Raw genomic sequence first — 26,941 nt, 5'->3', positions numbered from 1 at the left:
TTATAACTATCTCAACATAGCTATTACAATTCAATAACTGTACATTGTAGAATATAAAAGTAACTTCTCTAAGAACAACAAAATAGAGGATAGAGAATTATATAGGGATTTCTTAAAACCTATGAACATGATTTTATAGAATATTTAAAGTTTAAATCTCTATCCAAAAATATTTTTCTGTTATACAAATATTTGCTCTGACACAGCACATAGTTGAAATCACAAACATACAAGAAATAGGCACATCGGCATTGTGAAAAAAACAACATCGTATTGTAAAAAATTAATTTCATTGACTTATTTTACTGAATGCTTTCACCTTTTAACAGATTTCTTTCTAGGAACTTCTGACACAGCTCTGGTCATTTGACCACTTTGTTGCAGTTTACGTTTTGCCTCTAGTTTCATCTTTGCTTCCAATCTTTTACGTTCTATTTCTGCAGGGGTACATTGTACCGACTGGGACTCTTTCACAACTTCTTTAATGTTGCTCAAATTGCTAGTAGAACTGTATTTAACAATACAGTTTCCATCTTCTTTTCCTTTCAGTCTGTCAAATGCAGGCGCATTTTCCATGCCATTAATTGATGCAAAATTATTAACTTTATAAGAATTCTGACTTGGTACAACAGGATAAGTAGTACTTACTGAAGAATTATTTGAATTTGGTTGGAATCGTTTTTGAGTTGATGCAATGGAATTTGAAGTTTTACTTGTTTTACTGTTTAAATTACAATTTCTATTCTGATAAAAACATTGATCTGATAAACTTTTCGTTTTAAAAAATTTCCTATTTTCTAAAGCTGTTTTGCCAGGGAAAGATTTCTGTATTGTTTCTGTATCGGTTATAACTTCAACTTCATCTACCAAATCATCGGTAATCAACTTAGAATTGTTACAATTATTAAATTTCTTATTATATACAGCATCCATTGCATTACTCGAAGCCTGTTGATTATTTGAAGGTGTTTCTTTAGATATCTTTTTAGAGTGATTTGAGTTACAACCAGAGTTTGAAGTATTGAAATCATACTCTGACAATTTGGTTAATAACTTGTCGTCTTCTATGCAAGTTGCTAAACAGTCATCAAAGGAATCATCTGGAAAATCTGACAGATCTTTTTCTTGTAATTTCCCACCCGGTGTATGTGTAACATTATTTTTACAAGAACGTTTTTGCAGACTCGTACTCTTCAAACTTGAAAATGAAAAGCTGGAAGTTGAACTTGTTTTACTGGAATTATTTGAGTATGTTTTTAGTTTGCCACTTGTGTCAGTAGATGAGTTTTTAGACATGTTGAAACTTTTAGAATTGTCGGTAGAGTTAGATGTGAAACATATGGATACTGTTTCTTTCTCTTCTCTTATTGTACTTAGTTCTTCATTTCCTTTGTTTTTACATAAATTTAATTTCTCTTCGATTTCTTGACTACACCTCACCATAGAATCATCAATAGAATCATCAAATAAATCTTCATAACTTGAACCCTTCTTGTTATTATTATTCATAATAACTTCACTTATTTTTGATTTATCATTGTCAACAATTTCTATCATTATGTCATTATTAATTTCAGTGTCAAATTCTATTAATAATTTACTGTCTGATTCATATTCTGTATCATTTCTATCTGGAATAACATCATTATTACAATTCTCTTGAATATTTTTCATTTTTTCAGTTAAAGCTTTGAGTTCAGCTGTTAATTTTCCAATATTTTCTATATTTTCCATCTTCACTTGTTTTCTTTTAAGTGGTTTTGGCAACAAAGGAGAATTAGAATTTCTTTTCTTTTGTAAATGTTTACTTCTCTTGGGGGTTTGAACATGACTATTCTTCGATTTAAATTTTTCACTGGAGGTTTTAGTACTTGGAGTCTGCCAATCCCATGAAATTTCATTACCACCATCTTGTGTACACGGGAGTGAGATTGGACTACAATGATAATCAAGTTCAGGAGAATCTTCCACGTCAGGTGCATAATCCTTTCTCCGAATTGGTGTACTATGTCCATAAATGCATGATTCATAAGAATGTTGAGGCGAATCATTTCCAGTATCTATTTTCATGTTCTTTTTAATTGATGCTACAACATAAAATTAATACATGCCAATAAAAATTTAAGTCAATTCTAGAACCTACTTGATTGTATAAAAAAAAAGGATCACATTAGTTACCTTCCTCGTGATTATTAATTCTTTTCCTTCCTTCTTGTCCACTATACTTTGTCACCGATTTTCCAAATTTATTCATAATTGTTGTGGTGTCAAAACGTAAATTAATTTACCGGTTAATGATATAGGTTAATGTAAGTTTACGTACAATATTGTGTTGTGTTCTAATCTTTGAAATATTCCATAACAGTAAAAATGAAATGTCCTTGCGCAATTTTCCTTTGAAGTAATATTTGCATAGATACGTAGTTCACAAACAGAGATAAAAGAAAGAAACAACCATCAGACTTCACTATTCACGATTCCTACTGATCAAAGTGAAGCAAGTTCTTGGCGCCGTTTTCTTGATAGGTCGTACTTCATTTGCGCATTTCAGACAACTTCAATATACTCCTCACTATTAAGTGTTGTCAAAATATTATGCGTTATGGGTAAATATCAACATGCATAACGTATAAATATGAATAATGTTTATATTGTAATAATAAAATAAAGTTGAGATATTTTAAAAAAACACTAATAAGGCTCCAATATGAAGGTTGAATTGTATAATGATATTGTAGCAAGTATTCGAAAATTTCGAGGTTTATCAAAGGATTGTAGAGACATGTTGAAAGAAAAGTATAGCGAGTAAGTATTATACTATAAACAAACTGTTTCATTCAATTATGAATTACAATAAAATACTAATTGCGTTTTTTATTTAGTATTCCACCTAATACACTGTATAGTATATTGTCTTTAGAAATACAGCATAGAATGAAAGTTAATCATGGTAAATTATTTGGCAACAATAAGAACTATTATGATACGTGAGTATTCTTCATATTATACTTTTTATAAACTTAGAATGTTTTATATTATAATGTTATTTAAATAATAGTTATGTAGAAGCTGTACAAAATGGTGAACCCGTTGGGATTTTATTAAAAATGGCAAAGGAAATTGGAGCACCACCAGCATTATTAGCTAGAAATATTCTCGAGAAACATTGTGGAAAAGATGACCCTAATTGTAATTTATATATAACTTATTTATTATTAAATATAGTCATTCCTAAATAATAAAAAACAATATATTTCCAGTTTCTAAAAATGAAGTGAGTAAATTGTTTAAGGACACTACTCTTATTCAGGATAAGGATCTTGCATATGAAATCTATTTGGTAATATATCAAAAATTTGTTAATTATTAAATACATATTCCTAAACAACTTTAAAATAATTGAATGTCTTTTACAGTGTATATTATATGACAATTTGTATGGACCCATAGCAGATGCTATTGGAATGTAAGATTCATGTTACCAAATACCAAATACAAATTTGCTACATGTACTTATAAATCATACTTTTAGTTCTGTAGGTCAGGAGTACGAATTAAAGCTACAAAATTATTTGACAGAACGAAATCTTGCGTTCCGTAATGAGGAACACTTACGATCACGCGGATACGATAAAACCCCCGACTTTAAGCTTGAAGTACCGATTGCGGTAAATGGTTTTGTAATTAACTGGATAGAATCTAAAGCTCGATTCGGAAATGCGGAGATACATCAGAAATATATTAAAGAGCAATTTTTGAGTTACTGGAATAGATTTGGACCAGGACTTGTAATTTACTGGTTTGGATTCTTAGATAATTTATCAAAACCTAGTGAGAAGAGATTTGTAATAATGGACCACTTTCCAAAAGATATTACATACATGGATCCTACTTGCATTAAACCTACAGCTTGTTAATTGTAATATTCATACATACGTGTATGATATTAAATATATATTTGTACTTAAATTTAAGACTTGTATGTACGTAAATATAAGACAGTGATGAATAGAAGTGCCCACTGAAAATATGAGCACTAGCATGTATATACAGAGACTGAATAGGAGATTAAAGAACCTAAGGAAAGCCTAAGATAGAGATTAGAAACAAAACCATAGGCTAAGGAAACCTAGAAAGGAACTGTTAACAAAATTTTGTACATTATTTTAAATATACTAGATATGTATTAAAATTCAACTTCTAATTTAAGTAGTATTTATCTTTACCATACAATACAAAATTAAATATATATTAATATATTTTAAATGTGTAATATCTACAATAATATTGAAATTATTCTGAAATGATAAATTTCTCTTTACTGAACACAATGCATTATTATTTTTTTTTTGTACAATTACTTCCTATATCGTTGTTGTCCATTAAATTTTATCCTTTTTCCTATTTTTATCTGATACTGTATACTTATCATAGCTTTTAGTTGGATCAAATGGTTCCCACCTACTAGCAGGAAATATATGTTTATTTCTTTCATACCAAGACCTAAAACCAAATATAATTTATAATTTATAAAAGAAATTCTTACAAAACTATTATTGGTGCTGAAATGTGTAATACCTAAGTAATACTTTTCCAGCATGAGATTCTTCTGTTTCTACAGAAGCATCATGCATGACACGAATATCATCATGAACATCAAATGTAAAAAGAGGTCCACTCTTTCCTCTTGCCTGAAAAAGTAATTTTTTATTGTTAGTAAAATATTATTGAATTATAACTAATTCACACAGAAATTACCTTTGTCACAATAAAATCATAAAAAGTATAATGATGTGGTAAGATCAGATCTTCTTTGACATACATTAACTGATCTGCCATAACTGTTTTCAATTCACTGAATTCACGTCTTAAAACTTCCAAGCATCTTTGAAGTAGCTGATAGATAGAATTACCTGCCAGCAGTACGAACTATTAACAATTAGTATAAAGTTCTATAGCTGATAAATCAAATAGGTAATAATAATGTAGTAATAAATAGACTTTTACCTTTCTTCATAATAACACTTCTTCTATGACCAGAACCATCCCAATAACTGAAAGTAATTTCAATTTCTTCTTCTTTTAATGCATTTTGTTTTCTGGCCCATTCTTGTCTTAATTCTTCTCTTAATCTATTTTCTTCTTCCTCTCTTTCTCTGTCAGGTAAAAAGCTTGTGTCAACATCTGGATTTTTCTTTATCTTTTTTACTACAGGTCCACTATCATCATTATCTTTTGATTTCTCTATTTTTGATTCTTCTTCCTCATCAGAAAGTTCTACTTCATCTTCATCTAAATTAAATGATAAAGCCTGTATCTGTTTTTTCTGTTTATTTTTTTCAGCTTGCTTAGCAGCTAGAGCTCTTTCTTTTTCTTGTTCTTTTTCACGTTCCTTTTGGGCAAGTTTCCTCTCTCTTTCTTTTACTATGTTTTCTTGCTTTGCTTTCATTTCATTTAAGGTGACTAAACCGATGGTAGAGGTTTTCAGTTGCTGTTCAACAGCATTATAGTGGGTTGCAAATTTGTTTTCTATATTATGTATCTTAAGATCATCTTCGATTTTCTTTTTCCTTAATTCTATTTCTTGCTGAGCAATTTCTCTTTTCTTCATCAATTGCATTGCACGGCCAGCTTCGCTGGCTGCTCCTTTATAGTGTGCCATGATTTCAAATAATATTTTAGAACTGCTGGAGGAAACTATTCCCAAATATTTGTATATGTATTTAACCGGAAAGCTGTAAAATTAAAGAATACATATAAGTATCTTTTATAATAAGAAAAACATTGATAACCTATACTGAAACTGCATTGAAAGATGTCAACACAGTTGAAATTAAATGTATAAATGACAATGCTAAGTATACAAATGTATAACTTACCAAACCTTGTCCACTTATGAAGAATATTGCAATTCTACAGCATACATATTTTTAATTATTCTGCGAAGAAAATAAACAAATATGCAGTATTTTAATGCTTGAATCGCCTGCCATCTGGTGCTAACGTAATGTATAACATCATCAAACTGTCCGTGCTGCAGTGATGTGTATGCATTTATTTATGTATGTACACAAAAAAATGTCATAGGATGTATGAACGATTCATCATTACTGTGTACTAAATAATTTTAAAGTCCAAAAGTTGCGAAGAATTAAGCAAAAATGCCTGCAGTAATCGTAGGCCCTCCTCAACGGAGTGAGCAAATGTGGCAAGCATTAAAAACTCACATCACAAGAGAAAGACAACGAAAGAAACAAGGTAACCTCTCTCCCGTCATTTTCATGTAAAAGTCATTTTTCTTTCAATTGTAAAGGGTAAACTATTTCTTCCAACGTAGAACAAGAAGCGGATGCAGAAGAAGAACGACAAAGAAAAGAAAGGGAACGACAACAGAAACAAGATGTGATGACTTTAGGTGAAACCAGAGAACAGATTTCGAATCTGGAAAACGAACTTTCACAATTAAAGGACGAGAAACACCAATTATTTTTACAATTGAAGAAGGTTTTAAATGAAGATGATAACAGAAGACGACAATTAATTAAGGAAACAAGGTTCATATCATATCTTATGATGCATAGTATACAATAGTATATAATGTATCCTAATTAAATATTTTTGTTGTATAGTGTTTGTTCTGAAGTTTTAACAGCAGTTGGAGGATATCCTGGAACAGGTCCTAGAGTAGTGCATCCACAATTGTTTCTTCCATTACCACGAAGCAGTAGTCCTCTTTATAAAGTCACTGTTGGTGCACCAACACATACTTTATTACCAACTGTAAGCACACAGAACTTGTATATTTGTGTTAAACTAGGGATCTAGGGATCTTGAGGTATAAAATCTAGAAATGTAGAGATGCTGAGGTATAGGGGTCATTTTTATAGTATAAATTATTTTATACTTATATTTTTTAGGGACCATTGAAAAGAACACATAGTCCTTCACCGCCACCACCAGCTTCACCATATCATGCTGGTTATGGATACAAACCTGCACCTTCAATTCCAAGTTATAATCCTCCACCTTCCAGTAAGTCCAAATACATCAACTACACGTTTGATATTAGAACAAACGTTTTTATGGGAATAAGAAAAAGATGGTATTAAAAGTAGACATTTATACTTCTATAGAATCGGAGGAAGCAGCTAGGAGATCTGGCGATTCCCGAGCTGTTCTCTGGAACAGTGAGTGAATAAACCTTCAATTTCCATGCTCTTTTTTTACAAATAATTAAACGATAATTTTTGTATTTTTCGTTATTAACTTGTTTATGATATATTGCAGAGAATAATCAATATTCTGCATCCAATTTCTATTCAACACCTACTGGTCAGAGTGTATACAGTTATTCTGCACCGACTTCACAACAATCTCGAGAATCAGAATCTGCAAAATCGGTGTACCTCTCGGGTAACAGAGCAACATTGTCGACGCATCAAACTGGTACACTAGGATTTACATACCATTACATTCTATACCATAATAAATGCATTATAATAATTTTATGTTCATTAGCATACGTGACAAGTTTACATTCACTGGATCATAAAGGTGCCTATGCAGAAGATAAATTTTATTTACGACCGAGCAGCCATGTTACTGTTCATGGTGGAGCTATTCCAATTCAGCAACCACCACAGGTATCTATTTGTGTTTAAATATCATGATACATACACTTATATGACACACTATTATTGTAAATAATTTTGAAAAAAGGGTGCAAAGACTGGAGGAATTACATCGGGATATCCAGTGAGAGCTCCACAACCACCACCTGCTCCATACCCACCCCCACCACCAGGTACTTATGTCAGTGCATCTGGTGCTAACGTTCCTGGACGACTGTTGTACACCCAACCTGGTGCACGTTATCTTCAGAGGGAGGTTTAAAATAGTGATTTATAAATGCTTATATCGAGATATTCTGAACGTCATATATTTTATAATCATGATCATAATCGTATAAAAATATCTGTAGCTGTTTATCCGATCCGTATAAAAAATTAAAATAAAACGTATTTTATATGTCATTAACTAAACGTGGTATGTACTATGTAAACATTGTATAAATATAAAATATGTAGATACGTTGCTTCATCAATAAATGTAACAGTTTTATTTATATATCTTTTAATTTAGATACTTATAGTACATCATTAAATAAAAATAGATTACTATTGTTATAATACTATTTTATCACAAAAGCATTTAACTCTTTACGCACAAAACTGAAGAATAAGTCTTTATGAAACAACATAACAATATGTAAACAAAACTGCTTTACATAAAAATAAAATTAATTTATCAGGTATTTGTTATTAATCGTCAGTTGTATAAAGTGACTCCTAATAAGTAATATCTTTCGTTATATTTGGTTTAAATCCGAATCCCTAATATTTCTTCGTTTCGTCTGTGTTTCATGGAATACAAGTGCGCACGAAGATCAAAAATATCATATATTGTATCTTTACATAATTTACAAAAGATTTTAGCGTTTTCTTGTTTGTTGGGCTCCCTGTTACATAAAAATAATATAAATTATTAAGAATAAGTTAGAACTTTATATGTTAATAAATCACTTACTCATTTGTTAGACTTCGTAAATATTTCACGTGCTCCGTAAGTTCTTGTTGTTCATTCATTTCTTCGTCCAAGCGCAATGCGGTATGTAATCTATAGATGTTATTATGGATCAGATACGGCTGTTTAGGTCGAAGGAACAGGGACTCGTCGTACAAATCCCATTTATCAAAATTATGAATTAATTCAAAAGATTGCAGTTTTCTTTGTTTATCAATTAATTTCAGCAGTGCATCTTTAATTCGATTTTGGCAGGTGATCATTTCTTCCATATTGTCACTACTTTCATAATGCTGATTAATTTGCATTCCGACGTTCATCCAATGGCGCACTCTATTTATCTAGCGATAGATGTAAAAAATAATTAAAACATGTTGTTAAACAAAAACACGTATTCTGTATAACACACTTACAAGTTGTAAATCATCTATGGTAATTTCAGCATCAAATTTAAGCTCTATATCGTGTTCTGGAAAAATACTTTTCCTGGTATTAGGATCAAATCCTAATCCGCACAGTGCACCAACGTAATAAGTTCCAAAACTGTTTCTTCGTAATTCCATGAACGGAGTAAACATTAATACAACCAGAGAAGTTAACCCAGGAATGTGTGGCATCAATGTTGTATTATATAACGTCAAATTACTACCATGTATATTTTGTGACACCGATCCAGCTACTAAGAGTCTTTGGTAGTCACCTTCTAAATTGCTATCTAGAAGGGCAGAATTTACAGAATTTAAAGCCATATTTACTCTTTTGTTTCTACCAGCCACAGTCAGATGAATTAAATCGACTTCTAACGGTGAAAATGGGCCTCGTAATTTTGCCGTCGTGTAACACTCAGAAATTGGAGGTGGATCTGGATAAACATCCGGTATATAATCTTCATCATACTGTAATTTCTCATAGTGATGACACTGCTCGTCTGACAGATCTGCCTGTTGCATTCTTATATTATGATTAAAGCGTGAAAAGTAGTCTTCTTCTTTTCTTATCGCAAAACCTTTGTCGACAAGAACTTCATTGACATTAATTTCTTCTCTTTCTTCGTTCACGTGTATCAATTCCAATGAAATAATGTTACTAACGATAGAATAAATGTCGCCATAAAGTCGACCAGGCTTGTTAATTAAAGTCCAGAAAAAATTTAATGATGCTTCTGACCAATCGTCATTTAAACTATGTACTACTGACGGTCGAATTTTTGCTAGAACACATTCCATAGCCAGTGCTGGGATACTAGAAATACTTTTATCATTTTTTAGACGTCTTAAGTCGCACAATCGATATTCACTCGAATAACCATAATCAATGAAAAATACTTGCACCAATATTTCTGGTGACGTCACGTGACCTTCAACAACTGCTCTAAAATATGTTCTGCAATTATTCTGTTCATACGGCGCGATCACAATCGAACCAGTTTCTGGAGCTTCATTGAGTGTCTCTAAATTATATGGCATGGAAATTGCTGAATTTATAGCATTTAATTGATGTTTTATGGAAGAGTCATACATTTGCACCCAGAAATGACCAGGACTTTTTATCTGAAAGTTCATATAATTTTTTAGTTAGGTAAATGTGCTTTGAGTGGTAAGGTGAATTTCAAGATCATACAGTAATGCACACTTAGTGGCTACAGTTCATGTTTCAACAGCTTGCTTGCTAAAATACCTAACCACTAAGTATGCATTATTGTATTTAGTAAGGTAGTAAGGTTTCTTTAGTGGTACGTACATGCTGCATTACCACAGGTATACGGGACACTCGTAGACCAGGCAATTCAGCTTTAGTTTTATCTTTCACAAATTTTTCATTCATGAAATAGGATGTTCTATTTAATTTCATTTCTTCTGCTTGCTGCATAGCTATGTCTTCATGCAAAATGGGTATTTCTATAGGGATATTACATTGCCTCATTCTTACAGCCTTGTAGACAGAAGGAGATATTCTTCTTGAAGTATTATTAGATTGAAATTTAGACGAATCGTCGTTGATAAACTGAACATATACTCGGCTAGATGAATCAAAAGACACCTTTACTTTTCCATTGGAAGACATTAAATGCTCCTTAAAAATATCTTGAATTCTACTGGCGTATAGAAGTCCAGGTTGTTTCAAAGGCCAACCTTGTAAATATACAGTTCTCAATGGATCTAGACCACCTAATAATCTCACTCCGGTATCTTTACTTAATTGATCTTCAGGTGCATGTTTAAGGAAATAGTTCGGATAGAAGGCACCAGCAATGGCAATTTTTAAAACGTACGGCCGCTCTGTTTCTTTCCAAACAACTTTATTGACGCCGGCACTTTCTTGAACTCCCAATTTCTCTAATCGAGAAGTTAATTCTGTCACGAGTGCTTTCACTTCTCGGAGTACTCGAATCTGTACAAAATTTCTCCACGCCCATTTCCTTTCTGCGGCATCGTTGGTTATCCGACGATTTGCCTTTTCACTGATCCATACTTTGTACACGGTCATGAATGCAATGCAATCACTGCAAGAGCCAGCAGCCCAGCTGAGTCTAGCATCGTACGCTAGTAATTTTTGTTGGAAGGGATTATTGAATAAATCTTTAACAGTCATACATGCAGCGATAATAATGGTATCCTTTAGAACGCTAAAAACGTGGCCCAACATGATCAGTTTCGATACGTGAATATTTACTGGCAAGTTAGCCATGATTCGACCAAGATCTGTTAGCTCTCCATCAAATTGTTGTATTTCATTAGTCTTGTTAAGTAGTGCGCCTGCTTCTTTTAATAATAATATGGTCCTTTCTAAATTACCTAGATCTGGTGGGTCAAGGGAAAGTGCTAAAATAGCTTTTGGTTCTCCCATGTCTAATAACTTTGCTTTCAAAATTAAATTTTCCAGCGGAGAACGTAACATTTCCGGAGATGCTTCTCGAGGTAATATGGTATCGTAAAACATTTGTGGCACCAATCTGTATACTCTTCCATCCATTACTCGACCTGTACGACCTGCTCTCTGTTCACAATTCACTTTACTTGCCCATTTTAGTTCTAAACATTGAAAATTGGTTCTTGGATCAATGACGAGTTGTTTTGTTAAGCAAAAATCAATGACGTATTTAACATCAGGCACGGTAACGCTGCTTTCAGCAATATTAGTAGATAAAATAACGCGACGGTAACCATGTGGAGGTTTTTGAAAAATTCGCTGTTGTTCTTCATTTGTAACCGATGAATGTAATATTACTATATCCCATTTCGCCTTTTCGTGTTTTGGTAAGGACAACAAATTATGCATTTCTTCAATTTCGTGGATACCGGGTAGAAATACGAGAATTACGTGTCTTTCATAGGTGTTAGTTTCTGGATCATAGTTTGCATCATCAGCTTTCATATCTATGTCATCTAGAATTTTTATAAGATTAACAGAAAACTCGAGCATTCTATTTGAAATAGTTGGATCACTAGCAGAAACTGGAGGTAATTGCCCTAGTGCATCCAAGTGATCGAGATAAAAAACTGTAATATTAAAATAACTTTTCTTTTCAATATCAACAATAGGGGCAGATGTAAGTTTATTTCCAACAGGCGAGGAAAAATATTTAGCAAACCTATCCACTTGAAATGTAGCAGACATTAGAATTACTTTCACAGAACGTGAATTTGTACGTAATAATTTTCTAACAAGAAGCAGTAGAAAGTCCATGTCCTGATCTCTTTCATGAACTTCATCAAGTATGACATGTGTATAGTCCAACATATTTTTTGCATTAATTAATTTATGTAAAAGTACACCAGTTGTACAATATGTCAAACGTGTATCTTTACATGTGTGATTTATCAAACCCACTTGATACCCAACAAGACTGCCTACTGGCCAATCTCTTTCTTGACTAACACGTTTTGCAATACTTATAGCAGCAATTCTTCTAGGCTGTGTAACTATAAAATACAACAATTAACATGAAAATTTTGTTTGAATAAAATTCAACATTTTTTTTTATATAATTAATTACCTATGATATTGCAGTGAAGCTTTTTTTTGTAACAAGAATCTAAAATGAACTGTGGTACCTGTGTAGTTTTACCACAACCTGTTGGACCTTGTATTACTACAACTGAATTTGTTTCAATCATAGATACTATTTCAGTTCTATTAGAATTAATTATTAAACCAGGCTTTGGATTGTAAGCAAAGTCATAAGTTGAATAAATTTTCAATGTTTCCTCAATATTTGCATCTTGTAAGGGTACTGTACCTTGCGATATAAGTTCAAGATTATTTGTACCACCTACATTGTAACAACTTGCTGACTAAAACCACAAAAAGTTAAATACAGAAAAAATTGTATAAATTTTTATCTAAGTTACAAATTAATATACCTCTAAGAGTTCATCTTCCTCTTTTTGTACATATTCTTTCACATAATCTGTTCCGCTTGGACATGGTCCATTTGCACTAAAGTTTAATTTTGCATCTAATAAGGACATATCTTTTGGAACGTGCTTTCGACTCGATGGGGCTGCTAATACTCTCCTTTGTAATGTATCTTTTGAATTAAGTAAGTTGAAAATATCCATTTTGCTTACATTAAAAATATGTTACAGTTAACATAAGAAATAATTTGTTTAAAACTACGTCACCTGTAATATTATTTACATGATTGTTAATATATACCTTTCATTCAATTTACACCTTCTCTCAATGATTAGAACATTAAATTCTTATTCATTCAACTTAGCGGTACACGTGCTCCTCTGCTACTACTTCGCAAATAATGGTAAACACAAGCGTGCAGTTTGAAATTACATGTATTATTGTTTCGGCAACAATCGATATCTTCGCAACATCGTGAATTGATCTCTTTATTATTATTTAATGTATATTATTATTAATATAAAAAATTTAATGTATATTATTATTACTATTTCATTCGCATATAAAAATATTAATAAATGAAAGAGCAAGGGCAAATATTTTGATGATGTACGCAAAGTTGGTGCGAATGTTTGCGAGTCCTATTTCAAATGTGTACGTCGCAAAAAATCCACCAGGTCTATATATTCATACAGTAAATTTTCAATATATTGTTGTATACAAGGTTTTAAGAGCTTTGTAATTATTAACAATACAATGAATAGCAATATATGTAGAATTTTGTATACAAGTTCGAAAAAATTTTTGTACCCATTTAGCACCAATTCTAAATACGCACCTGTGAAGCAATAGCGGTACTTCTTCGAATGTATCTGGAAGAATTAGAAACTTGTTGAGCAATACGGTTCTGTTGTTGTAGCATAAAACAATTAAAGTACTTTACATTTGGTGAAATAATTATTTATCTTCATATTTTATTTGTTAAAAACAACGTAAGAATTGTAACCTAACTGGTTAAAGAATTGATAAATAGTATTTGAAAGAATTGAAAGTATGAAGGATACAAGTGATTCCGAAAATGTTCATAAAATTAAAAATGAACGTTTATACAAGCAAAATTCAGATAAAGAAGCAAAGAAGAAAACAGATATGTATGTAAAGTTATGTTGTAATTTATTTCACACATATCAAATATAAATCTGTAATAATAATGCAATTTTTTAAATTTATTTTTATAGGAGTTGGTGGTTACTGTTTGGAATTATTATTATATTGACAGCAGGAACAAGATTTCATAAAGTTACAGAGCCACAACATGTGTGGTAAGTTATTTATAAAAATGTTATTACATGAAGCTTATAACAGTTTCTATAAGTTTCCGATATTTCAGTTGGGATGAGACTCATTTTGGTAAAATGGGAAGTTGGTACATAAATAGAACATTCTTTTTTGATGTTCATCCTCCACTTGGAAAGGTAAATTGTATGAAAGCAACTTTGTATATATGAAGAGCTTATATTGTTAATTTTTAGATGCTAATAGCATTATCTGGATATTTAACTGGATATGATGGAACATTTCCTTTTGAGAAACCAGGAGATAAATATGAAGATGTAAAATATATTGGTATGAGAATAGTAAGTCTCTTTTAAATGAACAAATTAAAAATCATTTATTATTGTAATAAATGTAAATTACATGTTCTATAAATATATTACATGTTTCAGTTCTGTACGTGTTTAGGTGCATCTATTGTTCCTTTATCTTATCTCATTGTATGGGACTTAACAAAATCCATTCAGGCAGCTGTATTTTCTGCACTATTTATCTTGTTTGGTATACATATAATGTTTTTATTACTTCAGTCACTTATAGAAAAGATACAGTGTTATCAATAATTATGCATTTTAGATGTGGGATTGCTAACACTTAATCAGTATATTTTATTGGATCCCATACTGTTATGTTTTATGATGTGTGCTACTTGGGGAATGGCTCGTATTGGCTCCCTTCGTGATGAACCATTTACTTGGAAATGGTGGGGTTGGTTATCATTTACAGGAATTTCGCTTGCATGTACAATGAGTGTGAAATTTGTTGGTTTGTTTGTTGTGCTTCTGGTTGGACTTCATACAGCTTTTGAATTATGGAGGGAATTAGGAGACCTTACAAAATCTATTGTGAGTCTTTTACACTTTTTAATTTTTTATAGTTGCTATTAAAGTATATGCTTATAAATAAATTAATTTATTTATTGCAGACATATGTAGTAAAACATTTAGTTGCACGATGTATGTGTCTCATTTTGTTGCCAATATTATTATACATGTTATTTTTTTATATACATCTCACTGTTTTAAGTAAAAGGTAAAAGAATTATTGTAATAATTATTCATATTTTGACTATGTATTATCAATTTTAAATATTTTAGTGGAAGTGGAGATGGATTTTATAGTTCTGAATTTCAATCTTTATTGGAAGGAAATTCATTGTACAATGCAACTATGCCACGTCAACTAGCTTATGGAGCTACAATTACCTTAAAAAATCACCGTACTGGTGGAGGATATTTACATTCCCACTGGCACCTTTATCCTGAAGGTGTTGGAGCTCGACAGCAACAGGTATTAATTAATCTGTTTTATATATTTCTATAACTTGTTAATGGAGTACTATAATACATTCTTTTGTTTAGATTACAACTTATTCACATAAAGACGACAATAACTTATGGTTGATAAAAATGTTTGATACTGATGATATTCCAGTTGAACCTGTATTAGTAAAACATGGTGATCTCGTACGTTTGGAACATGTTATTACACACCGCAATTTACATTCACATAAAGAGATTGCACCTATTTCTAAAAAACACTATCAAGTTACTGGATATGGTGAAGTAAGTCAAATCACTTAGTTGTACATATTCTATTATAAAACGATATGTATTATTCTATATTTTAGAATGGGACTGGTGATGCTAATGACATATGGAAAATCTTAATAGTGAACGGTAAAGATGGTGATGTGATCGAAACAGTAACAAGTAAATTAAAATTCGTACACTATTTGCATCATTGCGTGCTGACATGTAGCGGTAAAACATTGCCTAAGTGGTTAGTTATAATATTTTATAAATTCCTAAGCACAAAAATAATGAAACTATATTTCAAAGCTACTATAATTTTTCTGTATAATGTATAGGGCATATAGTCAACAAGAGGTTTCCTGTAATCCAAATATGAGGGATAAGAATGCATTATGGAATATTGAAGATAATAATTATGCAAAGTGTTAGTATCAGTTCAGTATTCACAATAGCTCAATATTTTGAAATTTATATTTATGGTTGGTCTTTCTGTAGTACCAAACGTTAGTTTCCAAGTGTATGCACCAGGGTTTCTAAACAGATTTTTGGAGTCACATGCAGTTATGTTACAAGGAAATTCAGATTTGAAAGTAAAGGAAGGAGAAGTATCATCACGCCCTTGGCAATGGCCTATTAATTATAGAGTAAGTCTTACAAATAAAATGTAAAAACTAGAAGATAATCACAACTGAACTTTTAGGGTCAATTTTTTTCTGGCAATGAATTAAGAATATATTTACTTGGCAATCCCATTATATGGTGGAGTAATATCATATTCTTAATACTTTTTATTATATTATATATTCACGCCTGCGTTCGACAACAGCGCGGTTGCGTAGAAAGCCCTGCTGTCCTTGAACAAAGGAATAGGATAGTAAATGCAGGGAAATGGCTGTTTATTGGTTGGACATTGCATTATGTACCATTTTGGGCAATGAGTAGAGTCTTATATTTCCACCATTATTTCCCGGCTTTATTGTACAGTTCAATGTTAACAGGAATAACTCTGAATCATGTTCTTGATAGTTTATTTATTTTATTTCCAAATAGAATTGGAAATGTTTTTTATCATAGCATAGTGGCTATTGTTATTTCAAGTACTGTATATAGGTATGTATGAATTGCATTTTTATTAATTTTTTGAATGATAGGGTTTTGAATATATGTTTTGTTTCAGTTTTTATTTATTTTCTCCTTTGGCTTATGGTATGGTAGGCCCCTCTTCATTAGACCCAGATAGCCCAATGCATTCTTTAAGATGGATGGATACTTGGGAATTCTAACAAAAACCACTTAATATACTCTTGTTATACAGTATTTTTAAGTAACAAGGTACAGCAGATCTATTAATATTTTCTATTTTTTAAAACTGAAGGAAAACGTGACTTGTACATATCAATTTTTTATACAATTTTATAAATATACAAATTTTAAACAAAACTTGTATACTACATCATTATTAACATAACGTTATATATGACGTTACTCATTTTTTTAGCGATAAACTTTAATTGCCTAGAATATTTACGAAATCATACAAAAGTGTTTTTATTGAGAAGGGATTATGGAATATCGACAAATAAAAGAATACTGTATAAACACCCACGAGACTAAACGCTTTAAAAGGTTTCGAACAAGCACAGTCAACTCAGCTGATCGACCCACGTATTGGAACTGCGCCTCGACAATGCGACACCGTCTCGATTCATCGTTTAGTGTCTGATAAAGCGTGGCCCTCTGAAACTCTGCTTTTATCTCTAGAGATTATTTAATAGCTGTACTGCGGAATGTTCGGTCACTCGACGTCACTGTCCATACGAGTTTTATCATTGTAAACGCTATCGCCGGTGAATTAAAATCCTTGTGCGACGAACGATCAATAAACGGCTCCCGGGGATTTCCAGTCGGCCGAGCGGCTACGAACGCTCTCTCACGTGAGATCAGGAATAGCTGTTAAAGGGACCACGTGTTCCTACGAGTTCCCGGTACGTGTTCGCGCATATGTCTAAATAATTGCACACAAAACGGTACTAGTAACCGTGTGACAGAAGCTGATAACGCAAACAATTTCTAGATAAGCTTGATATAGTATCGTTTTTTGTTAAATCTCCGAAAGTTGATCGTGAAAACCTGTGTTCAAAATGATTCCTTGTTACGTGTACGTTACGACCTTCTATCGCGATGACTTGATAAGCGTTGAACAATAGTAGAGTTTAGTCGACTAAGCGCCTACTTTGGTGCCGCTGGACTAACATTATCGAAAATATCCGACCAGCGCAGAGAGTCCTAAAATGGTACGTTAAATTCGCGCGCTAACTTCGATTGGCTGATCAACTTGTCTGTCGTTGAAAGTTTCAATTGACCACGTTGTTTGAGACAGTGATGTATAACTGAGTGTGATAGACTCTTATTTTATTGCCATGAATAAGGGAGTGTAAACGCGGTTAATTCTCTTGTAACTAGTTATAAGGAAAATGTGTTCTGCGTTTGAAAATTTGAAAAGGGGAAGTTATTAGAGGAGACAAAATGTAAAAATAGGGGTAGATGATGAGCTATCAGTATATCTGAAAGTTTATATAAATAGAAGTTCGTCCAACTGGCAATATAATGAGAGACTGTTGTAGTAGCCTGTAGACGCTTTAGAGATGTAAACTTTTTTCTCTCACACTATGACAGCCACCTGCCCATCACTGTTTAGAACACTTGTTGCTCGCCCAGCTGAGTGACTTAAATTTTGATTTGTCAGGGCACGGCATCGTTTCGACCCTCTTGCATTTCGTACGTGTGCGTGAAACGATTACGAACTCGCGTAACGACGCTAATAGAAAACAAACGTGTAGGTGTATTGACACGAGCGAGTAAAGTTAACACTACATTGTAAATTGCCGCGGTACCGTCCGATTACTTTGAACTCGTTCCTTCAGTTTGGCTCAAGAAATTGAACTCGACGTGATTCGAGTTACTTCGTAAATCACGATAATTAATCTCTCTGTTCCACTTCTGGAAGTAGTGATTGATGTTCTGTGCATTGTTCTTTCGCGGCAGCGAGCGCGTAGACGTGATATTCTTGAGTTATAATACGCTCCTCGAATCGCGTCGATTTGAATCCATTGTAACGTCGACCATATCGAATGCGGTACAAAAGAAATCTGGCGATTCGTTAGTTATCCATTAACGTCCAATTGGGTAAGCGGTCATATTTTATAGGAAATCAATTTGTCATGCATTATTTATTAGCCCGGTTTCAGACCTTCATTTATTTCAAGTTCTGCTAATTGAAATAAAACTGTATTTCCGACTTGTTTTATTCGTGTCTCAATCGATTTCACCGATAAAACTGTGTATCATCGGTCCGTGAGTCATTAAATAATCGCTACGTTTATTCTTAGAAAGGATACCGCTCTATAATTTTTTACGAACATTTCGCTTCGAATGTATTCAGGAAGTATCTCAAGTATGTCAGGAAGCGTCTGTTGCTTTAATTGTTCACATGTTTTAAGAACTCCATGTTATGAGAATCACAGTCAAAACGATAGAACGATAATTAAAGGAAACCAATACCAGATCTTTGATTATAATTTGTATAATTTGTTTGTATTAAAAGTGGTGTTGCACGATATGATCAACCCAAAAGAAACAAAGCGAAGTCCCCGATTAAAATTGCTATTTATACTCGAAACTTTTAATGAATGATAGACAATGTGATTCTCAAAACTTTCAGCGTATGATGCTACTCGTGCATTTCACAGAATAATAAAAAGCAAAATCTTGTAATTTAGCTTGCAAGCTCCGTGTTCCGTCCGATAAGCTATCACTCCTTGCAAGTACAGGAAGCGCGGGAATTGGCAATGGAATCTGACCTATATCGCGCGAATCTTCTTCAAGTGCCTGAAACGAATCTCGTAAAGTCAACCGACGAAGGTGTAGCTGTTACTTCATTTCCTCTGTTCTGAATTACTTCGAATTAGAATATTTCCTCATTGACCGCGCAGCGTAATACGCGGTAGATCTTATCTTGAAACTGATTAATACATCCGTTCTTATCTCTTCATTCTCTGAAATAAGAAAGATAAATTATACTTGAACTTCTGTTTCAGAACACATAGAAATAGTTTGTTAAGGACAGACGGACTGTTATGTGGCGGATCGTAGGGTGTATAATATGCGAGACAGCGTACTAGTCTTTTCACTAGCATGGATTCTTTTTGCCACTCAACTAGGATTATGCGGCAAACTCGAACGGGTTGCTCAACAACAGAACAACGTGCTGGACGATTACTATGCCTACCGCCACATCTCTATCGTACACTTCTACATACCGGACTACACTGTCACGGCTGCGTTCAAGTAAATATCAAAATCTTTGAGAAGATTATAGTGATTCAAATAATATTACTATATACCTAATCATTTATATTGACGCATTTTAGGTTCATCGCAAAAGAAGAAAAAACAGGAGGAATAGGTAACTGTGCATCGCGCAATGTCTCTCTATTTCTGAAGTCCGGTAGTTTACCGTTCGTGACGCCCGATGGGTCAAAGATAACGGCAAAGCTGATGAAAAGAAGACGCCGATACTACTCCCTCGATATGGAAAGCAATGGCGACGAATATAGGATTACAATCGAAGCACCTTCGCCAGGTGACTGGTACGCCATCGCTTTTCGAACTTGGAGCGATCCTGACAACGGGAAAATCACTCAGCAAGGTGAATGAGTTAAGAAAGTTCCTCATAGAACATTAACCATTAGCAGTTGTTTTGGATGATTATCAAAATTCTATCATAATTCTTATTAAAACAGTTATTGTTTCTTTGCTCTATAATTAAAGAGACCAATAATTCCAGGTCTTGGCGCATCCTGCGACACGGTACTAAATGCAGAGCTGCTCTTGGAGTCCGCCTCGCTGGTGTCACCGATGGACCCAAAGTCAGAGTACAAAGTACACATGAACGAAAGCGTAGACTCCGCCGTGATGCAGCTGTTCATCCCCGACGAATTCGTAGACTCTACTTTATCCTTGAAATCGAGCTGCGGCGACGAGTGTCAAATCGCGGTTCACGTTACTGCCGATGATCACCTCGTGGGAACGATCGTGAACTCCACAAATGCAACCATGTTCTTCAAGCCTTATTCGGATGCGTTCCACTTCGTGACACTGCGTTTGCTCTCGGGAGAATCGTCGGACGTGTTCTTGCAATTGATCGACGACTCACCTTCTGACTCGAGTCAGGTGAAGTCAGTGGACCTGATGAGAAAATCCTTGCCAGATTTCTTCCTCTTCGACTATGAGCATCTGCGAGAGAACGCTACGAAACCGTCGGCCTTCAATCTTACTTCGGACACGTTGTCTGTTCTCAGTTTTGAGATTGGTAGAATATATGATGTCGGTGGAACGTTGACTTTGGGAATCAAGCTGGTTGATGAGAAGGAGAAGAGGAACGTTGTTGTGGCTGCGTGTATTTCATTAGGTTAGGAATAGTTAATGTTGACTGCTATGGTTAAGGTAGGAAGGTGAAGATGGAGGAAGTTTCTCTGAATCCTTCCTCCATATCTCCCATTAACTAAAAGAAACCTAAGTTAGCATAACGAACAAGATAGCAGAGATCTGTAATAGACAGTGAATCCTTCCATAGCAGTCAACGCGTTAAATGACCTTTTCAAAAGTACATTCCCTAAAACATGCATATCTGCAGGTTACTACTCGAACATCACTGCCGGAGGAGGCTGTGCTCGAATGGAGAACATAACCGCAGCCGACATTTACGTGAACTCAACAGGACCAGCCGCGCTTCACGTCCCGTTTCCAGAACCGGGTATCTGGCACGTGAGCCTGAAAGCGTTCTGCCTGGAGGAGAGTTGCCACTGCATCGAAACTTGTATGAACGAGACCCTTTGCGAGTACTGCGACTGTATGACTCCCTGTGACGCCAGAGTGGAGAGCCTAATCTCTTCGTCGCCGTGTATCGAAGGTCGTTGCAATTCGCGAGGAAAATGCATGCACTACATGAGCGGAGGATTCGTGTTCGCCGCGTGTCACTGTTCCGGTGCTTATCGAGGCTTCGACTGCGCGGATGACACTTACGTCCTCAGCAACAGTGACATCATCGTCCGCGTGGCGTTGTTGACCTTTAGCAACCTTGCGTTCATCGGTTCGGTGTATGTCGCGATACGCAGAGAGTACTTCACCGAAGCCATCGTTTACGCAGCGGTGATGTTCTTCTCCACGTTTTATCACGCTTGCGAGGCTGGTGAAGACGTCTACAGCGTGTGCATCATGAGGCTGAGCGTGCTGCAGTTCTGCGACTTCTTCAATGCTCTGTTGTCCATCTGGGTGACGCTGGTGGCGATGGCCTCGTTCGGACCGAAGCTCACCGCTTTTTGTCAAATAACTGGCGCCGTGGTCCTCGCTATGAGCGCTGAGATGGATCGTACGGCGCTATGGGTGTTCCTTCTGCCAGCCATAAGCGGCTCCGCTTTGATTGGACTCTCTTGGGGATTGAGGTGCAAGAGGAGGGGCACTGTTCGGTATCCATTGCGTCCTTATAGGTGAGGGTTCTTTTGCAAATTGGAAATATGATACTGGATGGTACTTCTGGGTCTGGTAATAAACTATTCGGTGATAGGGTCATACATAAAATGTAGCCCTACAATTAAGGGAAGTTTAGAGAAGTTAATTGGAACCTTAAGTCATTGAGTATTATAACTATTACCTATAATAACATCAAATAAGTATATTACATATTATCTGCCCACGAGAGTTGTACATCACTCTCACCAAAGTAAGATTATACTTAGCAAACTCATGCTTGAAATCATCTTATAGTGTGTGAATCCAAACTCGTATTAATTAGAGAATGACTATGTGCATTATGTAACCGCAAGTTTATTTATGTTCACAGAAACATTTATTTTCCGGCTGGTCTCCTTCTAGTCTCTCTCGGCCTGGTCTGCTACGCATTCCTGCAAACGCGAAAGAATTACTACATCATTCACAGTCTGTGGCACGTGTGTGTCGCCATAGGAGTCATATTACTTTTACCTAAGCGGCAGTACATGAAATGATTGTTACATAAAAATCGTACCTTCGTAGCGAAAGTTATTGAATCCTAATTAGAAAGAGAAGTTCGTTCACAACGGATACAAAAATGTTTAATGGTGCTCGCAGGCGATTGTATATTGAATGTACATTGTAATCAGAGTCTTATTCTTATAAAACATGACGTTTATAAATACGAAGTTTAGTAAGTAAACGAAGCAATACGACAGTATTAACAATTTCAAAATCGTATTCGCATAATTAGCTAGCATGAAAATTTAAGGTACGTTCGAAATAAATTATTTATTGAATTTATGGTCGCGGTGCGTTCAAAGATTGAAACGCTAGCTAAGGACCAAATGTCTGGAACACGTACTAGTACATAGCGAGAAAAATATTTTTTCTGCAAAAAGATTACATTTTACTAAGGTAAATGTATCATAGCGCTTTACAATTTATCCAAGAGCCAAAGAATTCACTATTTTTGGGAACTCAAGTTCCAACTTGAACGTCGATCGTTCAATTTTAGACAATTCGTTTCACTTTTATCTTAGGAATAAAGACCTCGCACGCGGATCGCTTTTAACCCTTTCACTGCATTATATAATATTCGAAACTGAATTAGCTTGACTTTGTAGGAGAAATTTATTCAATTCTTTCATACTGTTTCTGTAGACATTATTCTTCTAATGGATATATGAAAGCTTGATTAATGCGTACTTTGCAGTGAAAGGATTAAAGAAAAAGAATAGGGAACTATATATTTGTAAAAGATTAGCGCATCCAGATCGAGAATCGTAGACCGTGCCTACCTTGTTCGAGCATCAATTGTACAACGCATTTAGGCTTTTCTTGGTTTAGGAGAGGGAGGAAGGTTTCATCGTTTTTTAATTAGAACCCTTGTAGATTCTAAGAGCCTACAAAGTGAGAGAACATTTCTTCCTACACTTTTCCTTGACTAAAAGAAGCCTAAGTTATACACGACAAACAACGAGATAACAGAGATCGTTATGCTCAATTACCTTACACGGAGATCGTGCAAAAAACAAGTGTTCGCAACGAATGAAAGTTGTCTCGTTACACACTAAAGTGCACAGAGTAATGACACCCCGTCACTTCACGAGACGGTAATTTCACTTTTCTTGGGTTGCACGTATGTCAAATGTGAAACAGAAATAAATTATACAAGAATCATTGTACAACTGTATGCTTTTAATTCGAGTTGCCTGCAACTGATCATCTACGATTAGATCGCTTTGTCGAAAATCAAGGTTAGTTAATTAGGATTACTTCAATCTTTTCTGTTATTCCATAAGTTCGTATCAATTTTTATATTCACAGTAAAATATGTGAACTTTCTATTTATGTTTTAAATGGAGATATGGTAATTTATTTTTAGATAAATACATTTTGAAGAACGTGACACGAACTTATGGTGTGATCTCAACCTGTTTCTATGGCGTTCAAGTATCTACATTCTTAATTGCAATTCTAAACAAAAATGAAGTAAAATATTTTCTTTTCACATTACTTAACTCTAGTTACAGTGAACTATTACATTAGCTAAGAATTTGGATTTAATTTTCATTTCCTAAACCTTTAACATTCTTCCATATTTTAAGAAACTATTAGATACTTCCAATATTCAGATAATAATTTTAGTCAAAGTATCATTGTATCTATTCCATAACTGGGCCACGATTGACCCAGCAACCGCCTACAACTAACCCTCAAGAATTACAACGTTCCAGTTCCAGTGGGACTCGTAACATCAGCGTTAACCGTGGAGACCGTAGCAATCACGTTTGATAACAAAGATAACATAGTCTCCATAGAAAACCCGCAATGGGAATAAATACGCGAACAAGTTCGACCGTTTCTCCCCGCTTCTATAGCTTCCTGTATCGCAGTGCCTTCCATTGCAGTCCGGAAGATCTGATTCGTAGTGATGGTTTCAATCATGCGATCAAAAGATGACACCTTCTCGTCGTTTGATTTGCTTCCTTCTCTTATGGATGCTGCCGCCTGCTGCGAATACGTGCACACTGCTCGTTGCATGCAGGACGTCGTATCGATCCCGTGACGTGCTAATACGTCGTCCAGTTTCGTCATGATTTGAGTGAAGCCGCTTTCTTCACCTGAAATGAATTATACAAATATAGTTTCATACATACATTAAAGTAGAATCATTTCATATATATACATTAAAGTACAATCATTTCATACATGTACATTCAAGTACAATCTTCATACACATATGTTAAAGTACAATCATTTCATACATGTACATTAAAGTACAATCTTCATACACATATGTTAAAGTACAATCATTTCATACATGTACATTAAAGTACAATCTTCATACACATATGTTAAAGTACAATCATTTTATACACATACATTAAAGTACAATCTTCATACACATATGTTAAAGTACAATCATTTCATACATGTACATTAAAGTACAATCTTCATACACACATGTTAAAGTACAATCATTTCATACATGTACATTAAAGTACAATCTTCATACACACATGTTAAAGTACAATCATTTCATACATGTACATTAAAGTACAATCTTCTTACACATACATTCAAGTACAATCATTTCATACACATACATTAAAGTACAATCTTCATACACACACATTAAAAAAATAAAAATCTTCAGCAGAGAAAATTAATGAAACTTAAATAAGTTTATACAACTAGTACATAAGCGATGAGCAAAGTTTTGAGAATTTCAAAGTGTACAATAAAATTTAATTATCGCATTTTGTTTTTCGTTAATAATTTAATACATTGAAGCTTAAAGAACTTACTTCTCGCATAATGACCATAAGTTCCAGACAAAACGTACAGCAATTTAGGAATAATGAGGATGGAACCTATCCCAATGATGGCGCCCAACAATAGTCCTCCCAAATCTATTTTGGTTGGCGCGTAAGACGATACTCCGTAGCCCTGTCAATTATCGTTTTATCAGATAATAAGCAAAAAATATTCTCCTAATAATAAATCATGTAATTTCACTCACGCTTCCCGTGGTACCAAGATTTGTGAAACCAAATCGAGCATCCTGACTGCGTTCCGCGATGTCGTTGGATTCCGTGTCACCCCGTTTCGTCGACGTTTCGCTTCGTAATTCCACTTGAGAAGGCATGGCTATTTGATCCCGAGACTTTGCGTTCTTCTCCAAATAGACCATTGAACTCGGCACAAACCTACGTACAATTTCTTTGTTTGACTTTGGACATTGTCACGAGGAAAATGAACATGTTACCTTTGTGTGTTCGTTACTTAAAATTCGATCTATGAAACTATGCTTGGAAAACCAGATAGTAAATCGTAGTCGTTAAATTAACTTTATAGCAACAGTTCTTGTGTACCATCATACTAATGAACAAACTTGAAGTTTAACAAACTGAAAGATCTTACCCTCCATCGTCGAACTTTGGATTACCCTTAGCGGCGACTATCGACGAAACGAGGATCAAGACGATCCCTCGAAGATCAAACATCTGTAAAAATTTCCAAGGATAAGAAGAGTAGAATTGTTATTGATGATGATTGAAAGTATGAAGATGTACCTCGAAGAAGGATGAACAGGAGATTTAGTGGGCGTGTGTTGTAGATCGGTTTTGAAGAAACTGAACGAGGACAACGTGGTTTTGTGGCATATATAGTCATGCACCTACTCCGATGGTCACGACATGACAAACCATGGACAATAATTGGAGCCGGTGGTTTCGCTTTCATTGTTAGATTTTCATGGGGACGCCATCACGGGTGCGTGACTCGTTCGTCTCCCCTGAAGTAGCAGGAGGACGTTAAACTGTCGACACGAATCACTCGCGATGAGTATTGTTATTGTGCAGGCAAGCATCTTTAAATCGTAGAAACTTTTTGTAAATCTTTTGCAAAAATTTCGATACCACTTCTTGTTATGTTACCACAAACTGTAGGTACAGAAAATTATTGAATTTCTTCTTTAATCATATAGATCTACGCACTCTACTGGTGCAAAGATATTAATAGTGTACATAAAGATTCATATAAAAGTGGCAATATAACGAGAGCTTATCGCA

General features: G+C 34.3%; 8 protein-coding genes across 10 annotated transcripts; 4 read left to right on the top strand and 4 right to left on the bottom strand.

The window, feature by feature from the left end:
• Positions 1-273: 273 nt before the first annotated feature.
• LOC100874630 (uncharacterized) lies at positions 274-2,319 on the bottom strand. Its single transcript, XM_003705164.3, has 2 exons — positions 2,179-2,319; positions 274-2,087 (listed from the first exon to the last, which is right to left on the bottom strand). The coding sequence occupies exons 1-2, from the start codon at positions 2,252-2,254 to the stop codon at positions 316-318; spliced, it is 1,848 nt and encodes a 615-aa protein (XP_003705212.2). The 5' UTR covers positions 2,255-2,319; the 3' UTR covers positions 274-315.
• Positions 2,320-2,664: 345 nt separating this feature from the next.
• LOC100874745 (CDAN1-interacting nuclease 1) lies at positions 2,665-4,204 on the top strand. Its single transcript, XM_003705165.3, has 6 exons — positions 2,665-2,805; positions 2,883-2,987; positions 3,059-3,189; positions 3,261-3,340; positions 3,417-3,466; positions 3,533-4,204. Exons 1-6 carry the CDS (start codon positions 2,708-2,710, stop codon positions 3,915-3,917), a joined length of 849 nt encoding a protein of 282 aa, XP_003705213.2. The 5' UTR covers positions 2,665-2,707; the 3' UTR covers positions 3,918-4,204.
• On the bottom strand, positions 4,187-6,022 carry LOC100883926 (protein FAM50 homolog). The gene is made up of 5 exons (XM_003705162.3): positions 5,880-6,022; positions 5,008-5,735; positions 4,759-4,913; positions 4,579-4,691; positions 4,187-4,503 (listed from the first exon to the last, which is right to left on the bottom strand). The coding sequence occupies exons 2-5, from the start codon at positions 5,660-5,662 to the stop codon at positions 4,383-4,385; spliced, it is 1,044 nt and encodes a 347-aa protein (XP_003705210.1). The 5' UTR covers positions 5,663-5,735; positions 5,880-6,022; the 3' UTR covers positions 4,187-4,382.
• A 94-nt stretch (positions 6,023-6,116) lies between these two features.
• On the top strand, positions 6,117-8,127 carry LOC100875306 (uncharacterized). The gene is made up of 8 exons (XM_003705170.3): positions 6,117-6,258; positions 6,338-6,554; positions 6,630-6,780; positions 6,918-7,032; positions 7,134-7,187; positions 7,288-7,446; positions 7,519-7,643; positions 7,720-8,127. Exons 1-8 carry the CDS (start codon positions 6,162-6,164, stop codon positions 7,891-7,893), a joined length of 1,092 nt encoding a protein of 363 aa, XP_003705218.1. The 5' UTR covers positions 6,117-6,161; the 3' UTR covers positions 7,894-8,127.
• A 225-nt stretch (positions 8,128-8,352) lies between these two features.
• On the bottom strand, positions 8,353-13,417 carry spn-E (tudor domain containing 9 protein spindle E). Of its 3 annotated transcripts, none has more exons than XM_012289685.2 (7): positions 13,243-13,417; positions 12,948-13,114; positions 12,581-12,878; positions 10,324-12,506; positions 8,997-10,133; positions 8,587-8,924; positions 8,353-8,518 (listed from the first exon to the last, which is right to left on the bottom strand). In XM_012289685.2, the coding sequence occupies exons 1-7, from the start codon at positions 13,247-13,249 to the stop codon at positions 8,380-8,382; spliced, it is 4,269 nt and encodes a 1,422-aa protein (XP_012145075.2). In that variant the 5' UTR covers positions 13,250-13,417; the 3' UTR covers positions 8,353-8,379. The 3 variants fall into 3 exon arrangements, with proteins under 3 accessions (XP_012145075.2, XP_012145074.2, XP_003705228.2); XM_012289684.2 differs by having other exon boundaries at positions 12,948-13,149; positions 13,243-13,416; XM_003705180.3 differs by lacking the exon at positions 13,243-13,417 and having other exon boundaries at positions 12,948-13,165.
• Positions 13,418-13,807: 390 nt separating this feature from the next.
• On the top strand, positions 13,808-17,415 carry twisted (Protein O-mannosyl-transferase 2). Its single transcript, XM_012289688.2, has 15 exons — positions 13,808-14,093; positions 14,181-14,264; positions 14,333-14,417; positions 14,475-14,579; positions 14,670-14,778; positions 14,854-15,122; positions 15,203-15,309; positions 15,375-15,567; positions 15,639-15,842; positions 15,908-16,059; positions 16,148-16,236; positions 16,308-16,456; positions 16,513-16,922; positions 16,990-17,144; positions 17,311-17,415. The coding sequence occupies exons 1-14, from the start codon at positions 13,996-13,998 to the stop codon at positions 17,093-17,095; spliced, it is 2,160 nt and encodes a 719-aa protein (XP_012145078.2). The 5' UTR covers positions 13,808-13,995; the 3' UTR covers positions 17,096-17,144; positions 17,311-17,415.
• Positions 17,416-19,974: 2,559 nt separating this feature from the next.
• On the top strand, positions 19,975-24,052 carry LOC143263909 (transmembrane protein 8B). Its single transcript, XM_076535933.1, has 5 exons — positions 19,975-20,159; positions 20,243-20,520; positions 20,659-21,282; positions 21,508-22,360; positions 22,714-24,052. The coding sequence occupies exons 1-5, from the start codon at positions 19,975-19,977 to the stop codon at positions 22,874-22,876; spliced, it is 2,103 nt and encodes a 700-aa protein (XP_076392048.1). The 3' UTR covers positions 22,877-24,052.
• LOC105663015 (uncharacterized) lies at positions 22,947-26,859 on the bottom strand. Its single transcript, XM_012289687.2, has 5 exons — positions 26,444-26,859; positions 26,292-26,374; positions 25,891-26,077; positions 25,676-25,817; positions 22,947-24,988 (listed from the first exon to the last, which is right to left on the bottom strand). Exons 2-5 carry the CDS (start codon positions 26,372-26,374, stop codon positions 24,588-24,590), a joined length of 813 nt encoding a protein of 270 aa, XP_012145077.1. The 5' UTR covers positions 26,444-26,859; the 3' UTR covers positions 22,947-24,587.
• Between the last annotated feature and the right edge of the window lie 82 nt (positions 26,860-26,941).

This window comes from Megachile rotundata, chromosome 10 (genome assembly GCF_050947335.1).
Source record: "Megachile rotundata isolate GNS110a chromosome 10, iyMegRotu1, whole genome shotgun sequence".
Classification (NCBI taxonomy): domain Eukaryota; kingdom Metazoa; phylum Arthropoda; class Insecta; order Hymenoptera; family Megachilidae; genus Megachile; species Megachile rotundata.
This window is presented reverse-complemented; position numbering and strand designations above follow the sequence as displayed.

Bases quoted from the DNA above. Each gene is read 5' to 3' on its own strand.
- LOC100874630 (XM_003705164.3), bottom strand. From the start codon at position 2,254: ATGAATAAATTTGGAAAATCGGTGACAAAGTATAGTGGACAAGAAGGA. The intron at 2,088-2,178 runs GTAACTAATGTG...TTTATGTTGTAG, and splicing joins AATTAATAATCACGAGGAAG to CATCAATTAAAAAGAACATG.
- LOC100874745 (XM_003705165.3), top strand. From the start codon at position 2,708: ATGAAGGTTGAATTGTATAATGATATTGTAGCAAGTATTCGAAAATTT. The intron at 2,806-2,882 runs GTAAGTATTATA...TTTTTTATTTAG, and splicing joins TTGAAAGAAAAGTATAGCGA to TATTCCACCTAATACACTGT. The intron at 3,341-3,416 runs GTAATATATCAA...TGTCTTTTACAG, and splicing joins TTGCATATGAAATCTATTTG to TGTATATTATATGACAATTT.
- LOC100883926 (XM_003705162.3), bottom strand. From the start codon at position 5,662: ATGGCACACTATAAAGGAGCAGCCAGCGAAGCTGGCCGTGCAATGCAA. The intron at 4,692-4,758 runs GTAATTTCTGTG...TTACTTTTTCAG, and splicing joins ATGATTTTATTGTGACAAAG to GCAAGAGGAAAGAGTGGACC. The intron at 4,504-4,578 runs GTATTACACATT...ATTTGGTTTTAG, and splicing joins GCTGGAAAAGTATTACTTAG to GTCTTGGTATGAAAGAAATA.
- LOC100875306 (XM_003705170.3), top strand. From the start codon at position 6,162: ATGCCTGCAGTAATCGTAGGCCCTCCTCAACGGAGTGAGCAAATGTGG. The intron at 6,555-6,629 runs GTTCATATCATA...TTTGTTGTATAG, and splicing joins CAATTAATTAAGGAAACAAG to TGTTTGTTCTGAAGTTTTAA. The intron at 7,447-7,518 runs GTACACTAGGAT...TATGTTCATTAG, and splicing joins ATTGTCGACGCATCAAACTG to CATACGTGACAAGTTTACAT.
- spn-E (XM_012289684.2), bottom strand. From the start codon at position 13,145: ATGGATATTTTCAACTTACTTAATTCAAAAGATACATTACAAAGGAGA. The intron at 12,879-12,947 runs GTATATTAATTT...TTGTGGTTTTAG, and splicing joins AGGAAGATGAACTCTTAGAG to TCAGCAAGTTGTTACAATGT. The intron at 8,925-8,996 runs GTAAGTGTGTTA...ATCTATCGCTAG, and splicing joins CCATAGATGATTTACAACTT to ATAAATAGAGTGCGCCATTG.
- twisted (XM_012289688.2), top strand. From the start codon at position 13,996: ATGAAGGATACAAGTGATTCCGAAAATGTTCATAAAATTAAAAATGAA. The intron at 15,568-15,638 runs GTATTAATTAAT...TCTTTTGTTTAG, and splicing joins TTGGAGCTCGACAGCAACAG to ATTACAACTTATTCACATAA. The intron at 16,237-16,307 runs GTTAGTATCAGT...GTCTTTCTGTAG, and splicing joins AGATAATAATTATGCAAAGT to TACCAAACGTTAGTTTCCAA.
- LOC143263909 (XM_076535933.1), top strand. From the start codon at position 19,975: ATGCGAGACAGCGTACTAGTCTTTTCACTAGCATGGATTCTTTTTGCC. The intron at 20,160-20,242 runs GTAAATATCAAA...GACGCATTTTAG, and splicing joins ACTGTCACGGCTGCGTTCAA to GTTCATCGCAAAAGAAGAAA. The intron at 20,521-20,658 runs GTGAATGAGTTA...CAATAATTCCAG, and splicing joins CGGGAAAATCACTCAGCAAG to GTCTTGGCGCATCCTGCGAC.
- LOC105663015 (XM_012289687.2), bottom strand. From the start codon at position 26,374: ATGTTTGATCTTCGAGGGATCGTCTTGATCCTCGTTTCGTCGATAGTC. The intron at 25,818-25,890 runs GTGAGTGAAATT...GATAATTGACAG, and splicing joins ATCTTGGTACCACGGGAAGC to GGCTACGGAGTATCGTCTTA. The intron at 24,989-25,675 runs GTAAGTTCTTTA...AATTCATTTCAG, and splicing joins TTATGGTCATTATGCGAGAA to GTGAAGAAAGCGGCTTCACT.